The sequence below is a fragment of the Elgaria multicarinata genome, chromosome 10 (assembly GCF_023053635.1).
Source record: "Elgaria multicarinata webbii isolate HBS135686 ecotype San Diego chromosome 10, rElgMul1.1.pri, whole genome shotgun sequence".
In the NCBI taxonomy this organism is placed as follows: domain Eukaryota; kingdom Metazoa; phylum Chordata; class Lepidosauria; order Squamata; family Anguidae; genus Elgaria; species Elgaria multicarinata.
Window position 1 is genome coordinate 24657957 of NC_086180.1, and position 17417 is coordinate 24675373.

At 39.9% G+C, this 17417-nt stretch overlaps 1 protein-coding gene across 1 annotated transcript in view; it reads right to left on the reverse strand.

The window, feature by feature from the left end:
• Window positions 1-11135: 11135 nt before the first annotated feature.
• The window catches only part of STPG2 (sperm tail PG-rich repeat containing 2), a 251934-nt gene continuing 245652 nt past the window's right edge, over window positions 11136-17417 (reverse strand). Inside the window, exon 13 of the mRNA XM_063136092.1 lies at window positions 11136-11291. Within this exon, the coding sequence (XP_062992162.1) occupies window positions 11136-11291 (156 nt within the window). The remainder of the gene's footprint in view (window positions 11292-17417) is intronic.

The following is a 17417-nucleotide window of genomic DNA, read 5'->3' on the forward strand; positions in this document are numbered from 1 at the left end:
CTATGAGCAGACAAATCGGGACAAATGCTAACAAGCTTACTTCTATGGACTGGCAAAATGTATTTATTTTTTAGAATCCAAGAAGAGTTCTTGCAAATCTGTATCAAAATGGAAACAAAGTTAAAGCAAATGGAGAGCAAGGGCTATTCTGGAAAAAAGATACCTTCCCCCTTTGCTAAAGATTCCAAAGGTAAATCGGATAGCAAAACGATAACTTTGTGGCCAATTATGGGTGCTCAGGTCTTATGGGTTGGGTCCAGACTGTGTCATACTTAGAACAGACCCACTGAAGTTTATCATGACTAACGTAAGTCCCATTGATTCCAGTGGGTCTACTCTAAGCATCACTAAGTGGGATCCAACCCTCTGAAAGTAAGTCAGGTATATATAAGGATCACAGCCCATTTATTTTCCATTCACCTTTCCTCCCATTTGACTCTCTTCCTTGCCTATGAAACCTTTTATTGTAGCTGGTAAGGATGTTGGCGATATCCCCAATGGCTTCAATTGAGTTCAGATACCTATGAATCTGACATGCAGTTTCCACAGCTTTTTCCAAATTGTGCAGATTTGCTAACAGTTTTACTCTGGGGAGATTTTGCACAATTTTGTTCATTTGCAAATGTTCATTAGCAGAAGTGCCAGATTAACTAATGCACGCATGTGCACTTGAGCATTGGCAAATTAATGAAATTCTCATACAAAAAACCACAAAAAACTGATTTCGTCAATGAGCAGATGACAGAATGAAAGACACCTGACAATTGGTGGAACAAAATCCAAACATCCCCTAATAGCTGGCAATGTATCTAGCTTTAAAATTTGTTCAGTTCACAAACCAATCACACCATTCACCATTGACCCCCATCATATGGTATGTCTGTTCTGAAAGCTTCCTATCCCGAATATTCAATGGTTAATCCCTGAACTCTGTCCTCTCCCACATCTCATCCATTGTAGATTATACACCCTCCAAATAGAGGATGCATAAATTCACCATCAACCACCCTGGTGAATTTCCTCAATAGGAAATGGTAGCCCTGGAGAAGAATTAGCAACAGTACTTGGACATAAGGAATTAAGAAGTCGGGAAATGTTGCAAGAAGGCAATGATGGCAATATTGCTACCTTCTATGGTTAATTTCGAGCACCTGAGGCATTCCGAACATGGTATTTACACTTTTGACTACCCTGACTAGTAGCTAGTGACACATTTCTCCTTCTCAAGCATTTGTGCTAGTAGCCATCACAACCCAATTCTATAGGTTGTGTATGCATTGAAGAAAGAAGTACTTTCTCATTTGGGCCCTTTCTACACCTAAGGATTATCCCAGGAAAATGGAGGGATCTTCCCTGCCTGCTCCCGGGATCCCCTGTGTGTCATTTGGATGTACAGGGATGATCCTGGGACTATCCCATGAAAAAAGACAGGTGTAGAAATGGCCTTGGTCATCCTGTTGCAGTTGCAGTTAAGAGAAAGGATGAAGCTTTGCTAGGTCAACACTAGAGTGACTACCACTATATCCAATTGTTGTCTATGGCCTTAGCTAGACCTAAGGTTTATCCCGGGATCATTCCAAGGTCATCCCTGTTCATGTAAATGACACACAGGGGATCCCGGGAGCATAGAATCATAGAATAGCAGAGTTGGAAGGGATCTACAAGGCCATCGAGTCCAACCCCCTGCTCAGGCAGGGACGACCCCGGGACGATCCTGGGATAAACCTTAGGTCTAGCTAAGGCCTGAGACTCCAGACCAAACTGAATATAACATTAATTAATGATTGGCTTTTGTGGGCTGCTTCTTTCTTTACTAAATTGCAGCTGTAGGGAGCCCAATACAAACTGTCTTGTTTCCCCCTCCTGCGGTTAAGAAAAAAACACGCATCCAAGGGACAATCACGTAATTAAAGTCGTGTCTATTTTGGCCCACATACCTAAGGCTTCAAGAGCTATAGATGAGTCAGCTAATTGTTCATGCCCAGATCTGCAATTTGTTATGATTTCACAAATTCTGAGTATGTAATGATTCTAGCAGGTTTCCAACATACTGAGTGTTATGCAACACAATCTTATGCACGTGTACTCAGAGGTAAGTCCATTTGAAGCCAATAGACTTACTCCCAAGTAAAGACTTAGGGAACTGAATGCATTAGAGTTGGAGAAAAGCAAGTGTTCCATAGATGTATCACCAGGCACCAAAATAAGATTATCCACAAGACTTTACAAATCAAACCTTTTAGGGCAAAACAGTTTGAAAATGTCACTTTTGTTGTTCAAATATATGACTGAAATGAAAAGGATTGGGTTACTGTTATAAGCAATGACAAGTCTGAACTTCAAAAAAGAAAAAGGAAGAAAAAAGCTTATTGGTGCAGTAAATGCTATGATGTGCTTACCTGCTGTAATTCATAATTATAACCTTGGAAGGAGTGTGATGAATGCAGCTTGTGTGTCACTTTTCAAGATGTGTGCTTAGTTTAGAAGTTAAATAATTGAATTGTGGAGGTTTAAAATTAGCTGCTAATTATGCACAGTAGTTAACTTTCCTACCATTTTATGCAATGACACCAACTATTATTAAAATAAATAGGATGTTGGCACCCTGTCATTTCTCTTAGTGGTGTCACAATCTTCCTTACTGTGGTTTTTATGACTAGAGTGCCTCCCATCTGAAGACAGAGAGGGAGGGAAGGAGGGAAGGAGGGAGAATGTGTTTGAGAGTGTGTGTCAATATTAGCATATTCTAGCTATTGAATATCCTAAAGAATGGGGGGGGAGCTTTTACAATTGCGTGTTTTATACACTAGATATTGCAAGTAACATTTTAATATGAAAGAAGAAAAAGGAAACGCAAACCCCTGTAGATGTACGGTCTCCTCTCGTGGGATCAAGGTCATCAAAGCTCTTTCCCTGAATCCAACCGGGCCAGGTGTCTGATGGTTAGGGAATAATTCTTGATGAAACTTCTGCCTCTCCACATAACTCCAACCAATTTCTCAGGTCTGAGTATGAAAATGTAAAAATGTCAATGTAAGCCCAGAGAGGTTAGCATCTTGTTTATCTATAGAAGTGGTGGGCAACCTTTTTTCTGTCAATGGCCACATTCTCTCATGGGCAATCTGTCAGGGACAATAATAATATATGCACGTTCTACATCTGTAATGTAATGTAATGTGTTAAATTGTATGGTGTTTGATTGGAGTGCTGGTTGTTATACCGTAATAAACTTATTCAATTCAATCTGTCAGGGACCACACATGGGCAGTGAGCAGGGGTGAAGCCAGCAGAGAGTGAGGCCAGAGCCTAAAGTGGGAGGGTCACTCCCTTTTCTCTCTTTCCTTCTTTGTCCCCACACAGGGAAAGAACAGTTTGCTCTTGTCAGAGGTCTGAACTGTTTGTATGAGGAGATATTTTGAAATTAGGCTGCCCCCCTGAAATTAGTATGAGGGCCCACTGCAACCCCAGGGCCGGACGTTCCCCCCACCCCAAATATCTAGGTATTCAGCCAGGCACAAAGCACTGTTCAAAAACAACAACAACAATTTGAATCTCTCACTGTGAAGCTTCTGGTTGCTTGCTTCAAAACACAAGTTAAAGGATCTTCCCTTCCTACAGTAAGGCATAAAAGTTTCAAATCAGGTAGGTAACAGGACATTTGAGTGAAGAAACTTACCCGTATCACAATGTTTTAGAGAAAGACGCTGTCTTCGGGAGTCTTGGCCTTCAATCCTATACCCATTTACTAGGGAGTAAGCCCATTGACCACAACAGAACTTGCTTCTGAGTGAATATCCATAGGCTTGTACTGTTGCATAGTTTGAGATGCTCTCTGGAAAACAAATTGATCTGATCCATTTCACTGTCTTTTAGGCTTTTGTCAACTAGGGTAACCACATGGAAAGGAGAACAGGGCTCCTGCATCTTTCACACTTGTATAAAAAAGGGAATTTCAGCAGGTGTCATTGCTATGCTTGTAGCACGTGGTTAAATTCCCCCTTCATCACAACAGCTAAAGTTGCAGGATCCTTGCCCTCTTGACCAGATACAAAAGAGGGCAGGACTCTTGCAGCTTTAACTGTTGTGAAGGGGGAATTTCACCAGGTGTTGCATGCATACAAATGACACTGCTGAAATTCCCTTTTCTGTGCAACGGTTACAGATATAGGAGCCCAGTCCTCCTTTCCTTATGATCACCCTAATGTCAACTTTTGTGCATATTAAATACATGTAAAATCCACTTGCAGGCAAAATTATGGCAGTTATGTGCTGACTGGAATTCACTGGCAGACGCAACCAAATTAAAAGAAATGGGAGAGCGTCAGGAAGGTGGTTTCTGGTTTTTCTGTGGAGAGCACAATCACAGCTGGGGGGGGAGATCACATTGCTTGTGCTCCTTTTTCTTTGGACCTTAAAGAGAAAATGTTTCTTTTTCTTAAATACTTTATGCCTAAAGTATCGGGCTTTAAAGCGTTTCACTAGCTGCATATTTTTGTTTCCGTTTTAAAAGTGGGAGTTGAATGAAGGTGGCTATGAATCATGCCACTCAGCGAATACCATCCAGCTAATATTGCCACAAATGACTCCATAATAGGATGTGATCTAGTAGCTCTGCAGAGCCTTTATTAGGATGTGATAAAAGAAGTTATCAATGGTTACAGTGAATTTAAGCCACTTTATTGCTGAATATAGCAAAGATATACTGCAGAATGCTTTTTAATTGGTAGTTAGCTTTCAATGTTTTGCTAAGACCAGCACTTTGCATCCATATACCACCCACATAAAATTGGATTTGAGCCTACACTCCAGAGTACAAATTATGCACACTTTCCAGTTTCAAGTTCTTCTTTAATGATCCTGGTTCTTATATACATTGACAGCTGGTTTAAATATTAGGCTTTAGCCATTATTAAACTAGGACAGAGGAAGGTGCAAATTTAAGAAATTGTGGGGTCCGTCCCTTATGAATCCTGCATTGCTGTGGCTGCCTTGTGAAAAGCACTTTTTAGCTCTCAAAAAAGGGACCCAGAGATTGGGTCTAATATTACAGATAGGGAAGAACCAGAACACGAGTGAGTCTGTGTAGGAGGGCTGGGGATAAATTGGGAAAATACACAAAATAAAATGTGTCGGGATGGTTTTAATGTTTTTAAAAACAAAATTCCTTTTCTCTATATTAGACCAATGTCTTCAACAGAGATTTTTTCCCCAGACATCCCTGAACTGGTTTCCATTTGCACTGGATTAATTTGAATTAAGTATTCCAGGGCTGCCAGAGTGTTTGCAAAATCATGTTAAATTTCTAAATTGTATCTTAGGTAAATAGAGAATGTTGGAGGACCTTTGATATTCCTGCTCTCATTGGGCTATTTTGTTTGCATTTTATTTCTGAAAAAAAACACCCCCCAAAAATCCTAAATTAATAATAACATGAAGTGGGATAATCTAATGCTGATTTAGTTGGAAACAGGATTCACCAGGCTTTAGCCTTTACACAGCTTTTAATATCCAGGCTCAATTGTGAAATATGAAAAGTAATAGGAAAGTGTCTTGAAACATATGCTTAATGCCTACTCTTTAGTGCCTATGAGTAAGCATTAGCAACTGCCAACTGTTTGGAGCAGAAAGAAAAACATGCAGGTCAAAAGAAATAACTTACTGGCAAATTACATCCCTGGCGCTTTCCATTTTAGAAATAAAAAATTGCAGTTGAAGGGCAATTCCTTGATTTTGATTAAACTGCTCCAGCCTAAATGTGGTTTTAATGATTTCAGAAATAAAATGCAAACAAAGTAGCCCAACGATAGCAGGAATAACAAAGGTCCTCCAACATTCTCTATTTACCTAAGATACAGTTTAGAAGAGTACCATGACTTTACAAACACCACTGAGAGAGGAGTAATTTATGGCATACCTGTACCCTAATATTTATATATGTAGGTGATGTGGATAAGTTAAACTGTCTCCAGTTATCCAAGAAGATAACAGAAGGTATATTAATTTTCTGAGTGTAGATCCTTATGTAGCCAAGATGGCACTATCGATGTAAGAGGCATCATCATGTTCAGGGGAACTCTGAGATTTGCAGAAATACAAAAAACAAAATTTCTCCCAACTCTAAGGGGGTAAAAAAACCTAAAACACTCTAGTGAGGGTCAAGATACTAAGTGGGCATAGAATGCTATCTGAGTGTTGGGAGGGAAATGAACATAAGAACATAAGAAGTGAAAATGAAAAATTGATGGGGAGGGCAAGAGAGGGCCTTGCTAGACCTGCCGGCTTACGCCGGCAGGGAGGCAGGGCCGAGACGCGCTACCATTAGCACGCCTCCCCCACGCTTCCAGATGCCGGAGCCGCAGGGAGGACATTTTTTTTGTTTTGTTTAAAGGGGCCGCGGGTGGCCCGAAGACTTCGTGAAGGTAAGGGGTGTTTTTGTAAAAACCGGGGGGGGGAAGGATGGGAGGGTGGGTGGGAAGGGGGGGCGGGTGACAGAGGGAGCGCCGCTCGCCGCCGCCGCTCGCAAGCTACAGCGAGCGGCGGCGGTGATGAGCGGCGCTCCCTCTGTCACCCGCCCCCCTTCCCACCCACCCTCCCATCCTTCGCCCTCCCCTCTCTTTCCCCCCGCCCCCGGGCCGATGGGCACAGTGCTCATATGAGCGCTGTGCCAGGCCGGTCCGCGGCTTTTCGCGGCTCCTCGCGAGTAAGTGAGGAGCCGCGAAAAGCCGCGGAAGTTGCTAGACGTTCCCTGAGGCTGGAGCTGGGGAAAAAGCACGCCATAAGCGCATTCGCTTATGGCGCGTTGGAGGAGGCCTCAGTGCGGCCTGCCTCCGAATTCCCCTGTGCGTCATCTGGACGCACAGCAGGGAAACCAGGTGAGAAGGCGCGCTAAGGCCTCGTCTAGGAAGGCCCAGAGTATCCTGAAAGAATCATGGCTGATTAGTTGGAATTAGTTGGAACAAGAGCCCTCCAGAATGCAACATTTTGTTGCAGTTCCTATCCCAGAAGTTATACGTATGTTTCACTTCTCCCATTCTTCCAGAGCTGTGTATCAAGTAGCGATGGCTGAATCTGTCAGCTTCACTTTCCCCTACATTCAATTTAAGAATAAATAAATAAATCTCAAGTTATTTCCATGTATGTGAAGAAATACAATGTGAAGAAAAAATATCTTATATAAAAAAAGAGAGGTTTAAAATATATGTTAAGTACCAGACTTATGGAGAACTTTTATAAGATGATGTATAGATGATATATGTCTCCCTCCAAACTAGCAAAATTGTACAGGGGTTGTTTGGGAGACTGTTGTAAATGTGAGAACAAGAAGGAACCTTTTACCATATGTGGTGGTCATGTAAAAAAGCAAAATCTTTCTGGACTAAGATTCAGTTATTAATGCAAAAAAATAAAATAAAGATAAATATACAAATGAAAACAGAAGTATTTTTGCTGGGACTTATGGATGATCAACTTAAAGAAAAAGGAGAACTGTTATTTTTGCATATGACAATAGCTGCCAGACTACTATATGTGCAACACTGGGAAAAGACACAAGTACCATCATCAACGGAGGAATGGCTGCTTAAGGTTTGGCGGAGATGGCTAAACTTACGGCGTTAGTAAGAGAAAAATCAACAACCTCATTTGTACTGGACTGGAAACCTCTGATAGAGTATATACAAGAGTTGCAAAAGAACAATCTATTTGTTTGTGGATTCTATATATAATCTGTGGTCTTTACATAACACTGCGCTGGCTAAACGGTAGTAATTGACAGCCTATGTCTGACATGAAGATTGCCTCAAATGGAATATGGCCTTATATGTTTTGTATATGTGTTTTATTAGATGTAGTGTTCCATATTATTAGTTAAGTATGCGATGTTTTATAATGTTTTCCCCCCTTTTTCCCTTTTTCCCTGTGCTTTGCTTTCTGTAGAAAATAATAAAATTGTTGAAAATCAAAAAAGAAAAAAGAGAGAGGTGGAAACCCTAATTCAAACCAGATTTAAAAGCTAAGAACTGAAAGCAAATCTATCAATTTTACTTTCTCCCACATTCAGTTTTTTTTAATCACAGGTTGTTTCCCCACATTGATGGAGAAATTTGCGAATTTATGAAATTTCTTATAACCACCCCCCACCCCACGCACACAGAATTAAGTTCTCACCCATCCGTAGCCTTAAGAAACCTCCGGCAATTTAATAATGATTGATGTCGAGAAGTCTAAAAATATGTAGACAAACCTCCAACCATAAAGATTTAGAGGATGCAAATCCCAGTTACACAAGAGGTAATGAGCAAGATGCCTCTTTTTAGTAGATGAAATTATAACAAGTAAACATGCATATTTGGATTATTGTGGTTATTTCTGCAATCATTTAGAAATATCTATCAGATCGCAAAAGCCTTTATGTTTGCAAGTTGTGCCGACTGGTTGTTCGTATAATATGTTGGCACATATTATTAACATATTCTGGCTTTCAAACATTTTCCAAAAATCTGGGCTTGTATACCCTCAATGGATATATTTATTTTTATTTATTTATTTATTTATTTATTACATTTTTATACCGCCCAATAGCCGAAGCTCTCTGGGCGGTTCACAAAAATTAAAATCATCATAAAACAACCAACAAGTTAAAAATACAAATACAAAATACAATATAAAAAGCACAACCAGGATAAAACCACGCAGCAAAATTGATATAAGGTTAAAATACAGAGTTAAAACAGTATAATTTAAATTTAAGTTAAAATTAAGTGTTAAAATACTGAGTGAATAAAAAGGTCTTCAGCTGGCGACGAAAGGAGTACAGTGTAGGCGCCAGGCGGACCTCTCTGGGGAGCTCATTCCACAACCGGGGTGCCACAGCGGAGAAAGCCCTCCTCCTAGTAGCCACCTGCCTCACTTCCTTTGGCAGGGGCTCACGGAGAAGGGCCCCTGTAGATGATCTTAAGGTCCGGGTAGGTACATATGGGAGGAGGCGTTCCTTCAAATAACCTGGCCCCAAACCGTTTAGGGCTTTAAATGTCAATACCAGCACTTTGAATCGGGCCCGGACCTGGACTGGCAGCCAATGAAGTTGTAAAAGGACTGGCGTAATGTGATCTCGCCAGCCAGTCCCTGTTAGTAAACGGGCTGCCCTGTTTTGTACCAGCTGAAGCTTCCGGACCGTTTTCAAAGGCAGCCCCACGTATAACGCATTGCAGTAATCCAAACGAGAGGTTATCAGAGCATGGATAACTGTAGCTAGGCTATCACTGTCCAGATAAGGGCGCAGTTGGTATATCAGCCTAAGCTGATAAAAGGTGCTCTTTGCCACTGAGTTCACCTGTGCCTCAAGTGACAGTTCTGGATCGAAGAGCATCCCCAAACTACGGACCCGATCCTTTAGGGAGAGTGCAACCCCATCCAGGACAGGGCAAACATCACCTCGCCGGACAAATGAACCACCCGCTAACAGTACCTCCGTCTTGTCTGGATTGAGTCTCAGTTTGTTAGCCCTCATCCAGTCCATTACCGTGCCCAGGCACTGGTTCAGAACAGTCACTGCCTCACCTGGGTTTGATGAAAAGGAAAGGTAGAGCTGGGTGTCATCCGCATATTGATGACACCTCAGTCCACATCTCCGGATAACCTCCCCCAGCGGCTTCATGTATATGTTAAACAGCATAGGGGATAAAATAGAGCCCTGCGGAACCCCATGGCTTAGGAGCCACGGCACGGAGCAATAATCCCCCAGCACCACCTTCTGGAATCGGCCATCCAAGTAGGAGCGGAACCACTGCAACGCAGTACCTCCAACTCCCAGTTCAGACAACCTATCCAGAAGGATACCATGGTCGATGGTATCGAAGGCCGCTGAGAGGTCCAGGAGAACCAACAGGGTCGCACTCCCCCTGTCTCTCTCCCGACAGAGGTCATCCCACAGGGCGACCAAGGCAGTTTCCGTTCCAAAACCAGGCCTGAAACCCGATTGAAATGGATCTAGATAATCCGTTTCATTCAAGAGTGCCTGGAGTTGTCCTGCAACCACCCGCTCAAGCACCTTGCCCAGGAAAGGGATATTAGCCACCGGCCTGTAGTTGTTAACATCTTCCGGGTCCAGATTAGGCTTCTTCAGGAGTGGTCTAATTACCGCCTCTTTTAAAGAGGCCGGCACCACTCCCTCTCTCAAGGAGGCATTTACAACCTCCTGGACCCAGCCGGCAATCCCCTCTTTATTTGATGTAATGAGCCACGAGGGGCAAGGGTCAAGCACACAGGTGGTCGACCGGACTTGGCCAAGCACCTTGTCCACATATATGTTACTGTTCAAATGACAAATTCTAAAAGAAAACATAAAACTGGGATGGGGAATGTGCAATTATTTTGCTAAATAACTTTATTAACTCTTGTCGATGTACAGGCACAAATATTAGCAACGTAGGGGGAAACATTGAAAGAAGACCTGGTACTAGGAAGAGAAGTTCAGAAACAATAAAAAATAAAGAAGTTAACTTGTTCTAACAATTTGTATTCTTAAAGGTTATAAGACAAATTCAGTTAATTTGAGTAGTTGATGGAGGCCATCATCAAAACGTAGACATTTCTTCACAAGCCAACACTCACTCCATGGAGCTCACTTATAATTTACTAAGGATTCACTTTGCCTGTATCAAAAGAGAACAAAACAATAAATAAATGGCGTGTTTAATGCGGTTTTCCCCATTGCTCCTGCCTAATGCAGATGAAAGTGAACATGCCTGGGACAGGGACCCACAATGTGTTTTGATTGGAGGAATTAGATGCACAGAATAAGCTGATCCAATCCCCTGAAAAGTTCTGTACAGAGATGCTCTTTCAGGTTCTCATGATAATGATTTTTGTCTGCAACTGTCCATCCAATAGCAAAATAAAGTTTAGTCTTAGACGTGTTTATGTGGCTTGGTCAGCAATTACAGGAGATCATATAATGGAAAAGTCTTCCATATACATTTAATTTATGTATAGGTTTCAGATCTTAAAACCTAAGCTTCTGAAGTGAAAATTGTTTGCTTTAATGCAGAGCACAGAATTTCATGGGCTTGTAATTTTCCAACAATTTCCCAGGCCTGCATTTCTCAATAAATACAGAAGTAGATAGGTTACTATACTTACGCTTTCAAGATCAGTTCATTAGACACACAGAAAAGGTTTTGCTTGTCTGTCAGAGGTTTGTAAAAAGAATTGTCCATTTGTATCTCAACCGGATTATTTAATGTAGTGTTGTATGTTCTCTTCAAGACTGTATCTCTAAAGAGTGGGCTCAGCTGTGAAAATAAAAACAAATAATATTATGTTATCAATGTATCTTGTGGATCAGCAGTGGGCCAACATAAAATAATTTGAGAAATGGCTTGAAAAAATATAGCCTTTAGAAAAGAAGCTTAATGTTAGCTACATGAAGATTTTCTTAGCAACTTTTAAATTGCTCCTGTGGGAGCAATATGAGAATTCCTATATTCAGAACTGATCTTATTTGGGGGACGAGAACTACTGTGTGCTTATTGCTTGCATAGCTATAATAACAAATCAATCTTCACATTTGTAATAAGCAGACTATTAGAAAAACACCAGAGGCTCTCAGTAGACTCTGCTCTATAGAAATCTGACCCTACAAATGCTACTGAACTTTCCACTTCTGAATGAAGTGGCAGCAAAAGAATATGATTTCAGTGAAGAGCCAAAGGGTCTCTTCACACTTGATACTGTTCATGTAAGGAGTTAATATTTGTAGGGGACTGTGTACATATGTATACCATCAGGTGTGTTGGAAGACTGAATATTTTATTTTGCCATAAGTAAGCATTTTAAGCTGACATGCACTGAGGTCATACAACCTAATCCTGGATTAATAAACCAGAATATGCAGGAGTGGTATATACTCACATCTAGCTTCTTTCCTGCTGCTTTGCTCCTTCCTTCAAATCAGGAAATCACACTTAACCATAAACTCCTGTTATGTCCAAATAAACCAGGATTATAATCCAGTTTTAAACCATGGTTTAAAGTTGGCTTGCAAATCCTGGTTTGTATGGAAGCCACTATTACTCCTAGTCTGGATGTAATGGGAAGCTATGATTAAGTGCTGCTCCCTGACTTGTTTGTTTGCTGGCTGACTTGCTTGCTTGCTCACATGAAGGGAGGAGAGGACAGAAAAGGGACTGCATGCAGATGCATGCCATGTTGGAAGTTAACTCTTCTCAGAGATAAGCAGAGTTAGAAGCATCTCTCAGCAGGAATGCAGCAAAGACTCAAAATAAGTCTCAGGATACTTTGTTTAAGTTAAAAACAAAGCTTCTTTACTGGCATAGAAGTTCAGTTGAATAAATTAGTTACAGCATCACACGTATACTCACAATGATCATAACAGATACACAGCGGTAGCATCAAAGATGGGGTAAAGTTGAGGGGGTAAAAAAAAATCTACAGTACACAGTAATATATATAGGGCAAAAACTGTACAGTCATCCCAGTCACTAATTGACTAATTGAATAATCATCTCATGCCAATAATTCAATAATTGCATTGTCCAGCTGTGGCCTTGACATTTAGAAAGCATTTCTTCATGTCTTCATGTCTTCTGCCAGTAGGCTTTTCTAAAGCACTGGAATAAAGTAAAACCAGATCCATTCCAGGATCCATGCTCACATGAAGGGAGGAGAGGACAGAAAAGGGACTGCATGCAGATGCATGCCATTCATGCATATCCTGTCTTATTAAACCAGGAGTTATGACTAAGTGTGATGTTGAAACCAGCTCAGTAAGAATAACTATAAATGAATTGAGGTTATAGGAAAAATTATGGCTGAAGAGAGGCATAATGGAAGGCTGCCATTACAAAGCTGAAACATCAATGCTTATACAACCATTGGTGACTTATATATCAGCATGGCAGATTGACTGTCATGGGAAAGTATTAGGTAGAAAAATGCACATTTTTTTCCTGAAATATCAAGTACCTTCCTGGAAATATCTGACTGAAACCCATTAAACAGTCTCACCTGAATTGACTTATAACCCATCTCACTCTACTACTCTTCCTCTGCTGCCCTACTTACCTTATTCCCACATATTACTTTTCAGTTTATCAAAATACATATTTGCACATGAATACAAAATGTTCAGAAAAAATACAAACATAAATCTTATAGCAATGTATGTTATGCAACAGAAGTGAGTTACAGCTTCTGATGCATGAAGACTCACAATCCACTGACAACATCTCTCTGCAGAGAAATAAATTCCCACTCATAGATCTTCCTAATAAGAGATCAAAGAGTTGCTTCCTGTATTCAAAATTACTTTAAATTCTATCAGTCTCAAATTGCGCACAGACAATAATAGGAATGCCCTACCTAGACACTTATCAAAAAATCATTACGTTTTATTGAAATTGTGAAAGTAGAATATTTTAGCTTCCTTTATGTAATTCAGCAAAGTTTACTGAAACTGATTGCTGCTTTTTTATTGTCTGGGCCATGACCTGCTGAATCTAAAATTTCAAACATAAAAAATAACTGAATCTGGAATAAGGGGTTGTCCAACAGTGGACATTATGTTCCAAAACATTCATTTCTCTATTGCAGTGGTTTTCAACATACATGCCAGGGAATCCAGGGGTGTCTCACAAACTTATCAGAGCTTCCCCAATGAGATTATAAGTAACGGTGGACAAGGTTCTCTGAAAGCCACATGGCCACCAGTACAGATCTTTTCCTGCATAAGATTATTACATGTGTTCAATAGTGCACTCAGGATACTATTAGACCTGATAAGACACTAACAGGTCTGGTCCAATGAATGCCCCCTGTGAACTGACTGTGCACCACAGAACATTTGCCATGCAAGGGTTTTGTAGAACGTAAAAGAGATTCTGAAGCAGATAAATCCATGTGGGAAAGGTCCCATGAAAGTAGGAAGTGTGTGAATCACTGCTCTATTGTTTTGAGTCAAACACACATATTTATCCTACTGTAAAACACAGCACATAACTGTGGAATGTTTGTCTTTATGTGGCACATAAACTGAAAGTTAAATATGGAATTACTTGGAATAACAGTAACAATCCTTGTTCTTTTGGGTAAAAGGCAATGGTGATCTAAATACAAGACTATCTCAAGGGTAAAAATCATGTCGATCAGTTTGCTCAGATATTGACCCAGGCAGCAAGCAACTTGACTATGCATCAGACAAATCAATAGTCATCAGCAAAATGCTCTCAGAAGTACTCTCAGCATAGATTGGAGGCTGAGGTCAGTAGCTACATGTCCGAAGTAAAGTGATTAGTTCAAGCATAGAACAAGAAACCGGATGAGTGAGTGAGGAATATTTGCTACCCAAGTCTAGAAGGTCAGTGGACAGTCCATTTCAACTTGCAGTGTTATTTCTAGTAGGAAATAAAATATTTTCTCTATTTCAGAAGGTAGGTCTAACATGACTTGCAGTTTGATACTATGATGCTACAAGTAAAAGTACGTTGTAAGGATTTTAATGGGACTTACTTTTAATAAATGGCTTAGGATGCAAACTTAAGTGCCTTCTCACATTACCGTGTTGGTGTGGGAGGATCTGCTGCATTTGCTCCTATGGAGCTGCTCCAATAATCACAGGGCACATCTACACCAAGCAGGATACTCCACTATGAAAGCGGTATATAAAAGGCAGGAGCCACACTACTGCTTTATAGCAGTACTGAAGTGCACTGACAACTGTTGGGGTCCATTGACACATACCATATACCACTTTCATACCACTACATCTTGCTTGGTGTGGCTCCTGCCTTTTACATACCGCTTTCATAGTGCAATATCCTGCTTGGTGTAGATGAGCCCACAGTGTGGATCCTTCTGATGCTAATGTTGGTCTAAGGTTCCTCCCACGTAGCTGGGATCTTTAGGTTACTAGATCAGCATGGGAAGGGCACATGCTGCAGAGCCTCCCACACAAGGTCAGAAGGGTGTGTGTGGTTGCAAGAGAAACATAGCTATTAGTTGTCCCAAACCAAGGGTAGAAATAGAATGTGAATATTATAAATCCTAGTCCTATCACAGTTGTACATCTAGTCTTGGCCAATCCGGTCCTTCCATATATGAGACTTTCAAGATAATTTCCATTCGCTTCCCCAAACATATCAGAAGTAGTCCTGTGGCAATCCAAAAAGCCAGAAACAACTGGTTTAAGGCCTGCATGTCTCAGGGACCCTGGTTGTGCTTTTTATATTGTATTTTGTATTTGTGTTTTTAGACTGTTGGTTGTTTTATTATGCTTTTCGTGATTTAAATTTTTGTGAACCGCCCAGAGAGCTTTGGTTATTGGGCAGTATAAAAATGTAATAAATAAATAAAATAAATAAATCTGCCCCTGATGCACAGAAACACAGAAAACTAGTAGGAAATTCATTGAAACCTTGACTCACTTCTTAGGCTCCAATACTGTGAGCTAAGCCAACCTACACATCCAAATATTTGAGCTGTTTGTGATATGATTTATTCATTTAATGTCTAGAGGCTTGAAAACAGACGTGCAAAGAAATGCACACATATTGAATCTGAGACTGAAATAGAATATATTTAAAAACCAAGATCACCAAATTAATATATCCACCCAAAATGCCATCTGGCGAGACAACAGGCCCTTGAAGTTTGCCTGAAGGTTTCTATATACAAACGTGTTATCAGTCTATCTGGTCTCAAGATAAAGGTTATTAGCTAAATATAAGCTTACTAAGAACGTAACAGTAATACATACAATAGATTATGCACTACAATAAGATCCTTTTATCAATAAAATATTCTTCATTCCCGTTAAACAGCACCCAATCAAAAAGCAGTTCATGAAAATTCAGAAGCTTGAAAGATGTAACCTCTCTGAGATTACAGCCTAAGGCGATGCAATTCTAGTGGATGCAAAAAGGTAACATGATTTGACATTTGAATTTAAAATGGTTTTAAGATACCTTTTTCTTTTCTATTGAGCTTTATTTAAAATGGAAAGCAAAAATGCAGCACATACATATTAATTTTCCTGTCAGTTGTGCTATAGCCGCAAGAGGGAATTCCAGCCTTCTACTGCATGGTTGTATTTCTGCAGGCTTTCATTTGTTTGTATGGAATTGAACACAGGCTGAATTTGGTCCATTAATTTATTTCTCTCCAACTCCTTCTCCCAAATATTTTCTTAAAGTGGTTGATTTATGTATATGAACGAATGTTTTGGCTTAGATGTATTTCCCACAACAATGTTAACTGTTTATGGAGTCAATGTCTCTCAAATATTGATTAAATATTTGTTGTTGTTGTTGTTATTAATGGCATACCGTGCAGGGGTGTTTATTTTTGGGCCTGTAGTTTGGGGTTTGCAGTTCTATACTCTCATGAATACCTCCTTCCTATGTGTAAGATTAAAGTAAGATTTATTTCTTTATTAGTTTTAATATTTTATTGTAAGCTACCCAAAAATGTAATTGAAAGGTTGTATATCAATGTTCAAATAAATGAATTAATGAACTTATGGCACTGGGCTTAGCCACTCTGTATGACAAGTCCTGCATTTCTAAAATCTGCGTTTTCAGAAGGAATGATTGTGGAAATTGACCATACACCTGCATGCTCCAGATGATACACTACAATGTGAATCTGATCGGGGATACATTCTGCCACACAGATGTATCAATTCTCAAATGTGTCATGCTGGCTGGCTGAGGCATGCTGGGAGTTGTAGGCCTTTTTCTGTCTATAAACATGCATAGGATTGCACCCTAAATCTGTTTCATTCCATGACAGGCCAAAATACTACATTATAATCTATATTAGGGTACAGTTCCCTGACATCTTGACATAAACTGAGAAAATAATGTTAACTGCATTTTGTTAAATCACGAGTCCCAATAAAATAATGTGTCGTTTTACAACAATATTACCAGCAACAAAATATAGAGGTATTTTTAAACTGTAAACTTTAAAATCATGAGAAATTAATTGATCCTTTGCAGTAACTTTGATTGATGTATTTTCTACTATAATTTGTCATCCTACTTCCTCCAGGTTGAAATATTCCTCTTGCCCACTGTCATAAAAAGCCATAATAATGAGCCATCTAAGAGCATCTTGCAACATATTGAAAACAGCACTCACTATATTTTCAGCGGATACCACATTATGTAATTAGGTTAATTTTAGTGCTGTAGCTCATTAGGCAGCTTGACAAAAGTATTTGCATAAAATAAACATCTAGTAAATAATTTTCTAATCTGTAAATATTAAAAACTAGAGTTCTCCATGTAGTAATTTGGCTAAGTAGACCTAATCCTTCTAAATAGCTCCAATTTCAATGCATATTACTTCAAAGAATGAGGACACAAAAGCAATGGATGTAATTTCTCATCTACAATTCA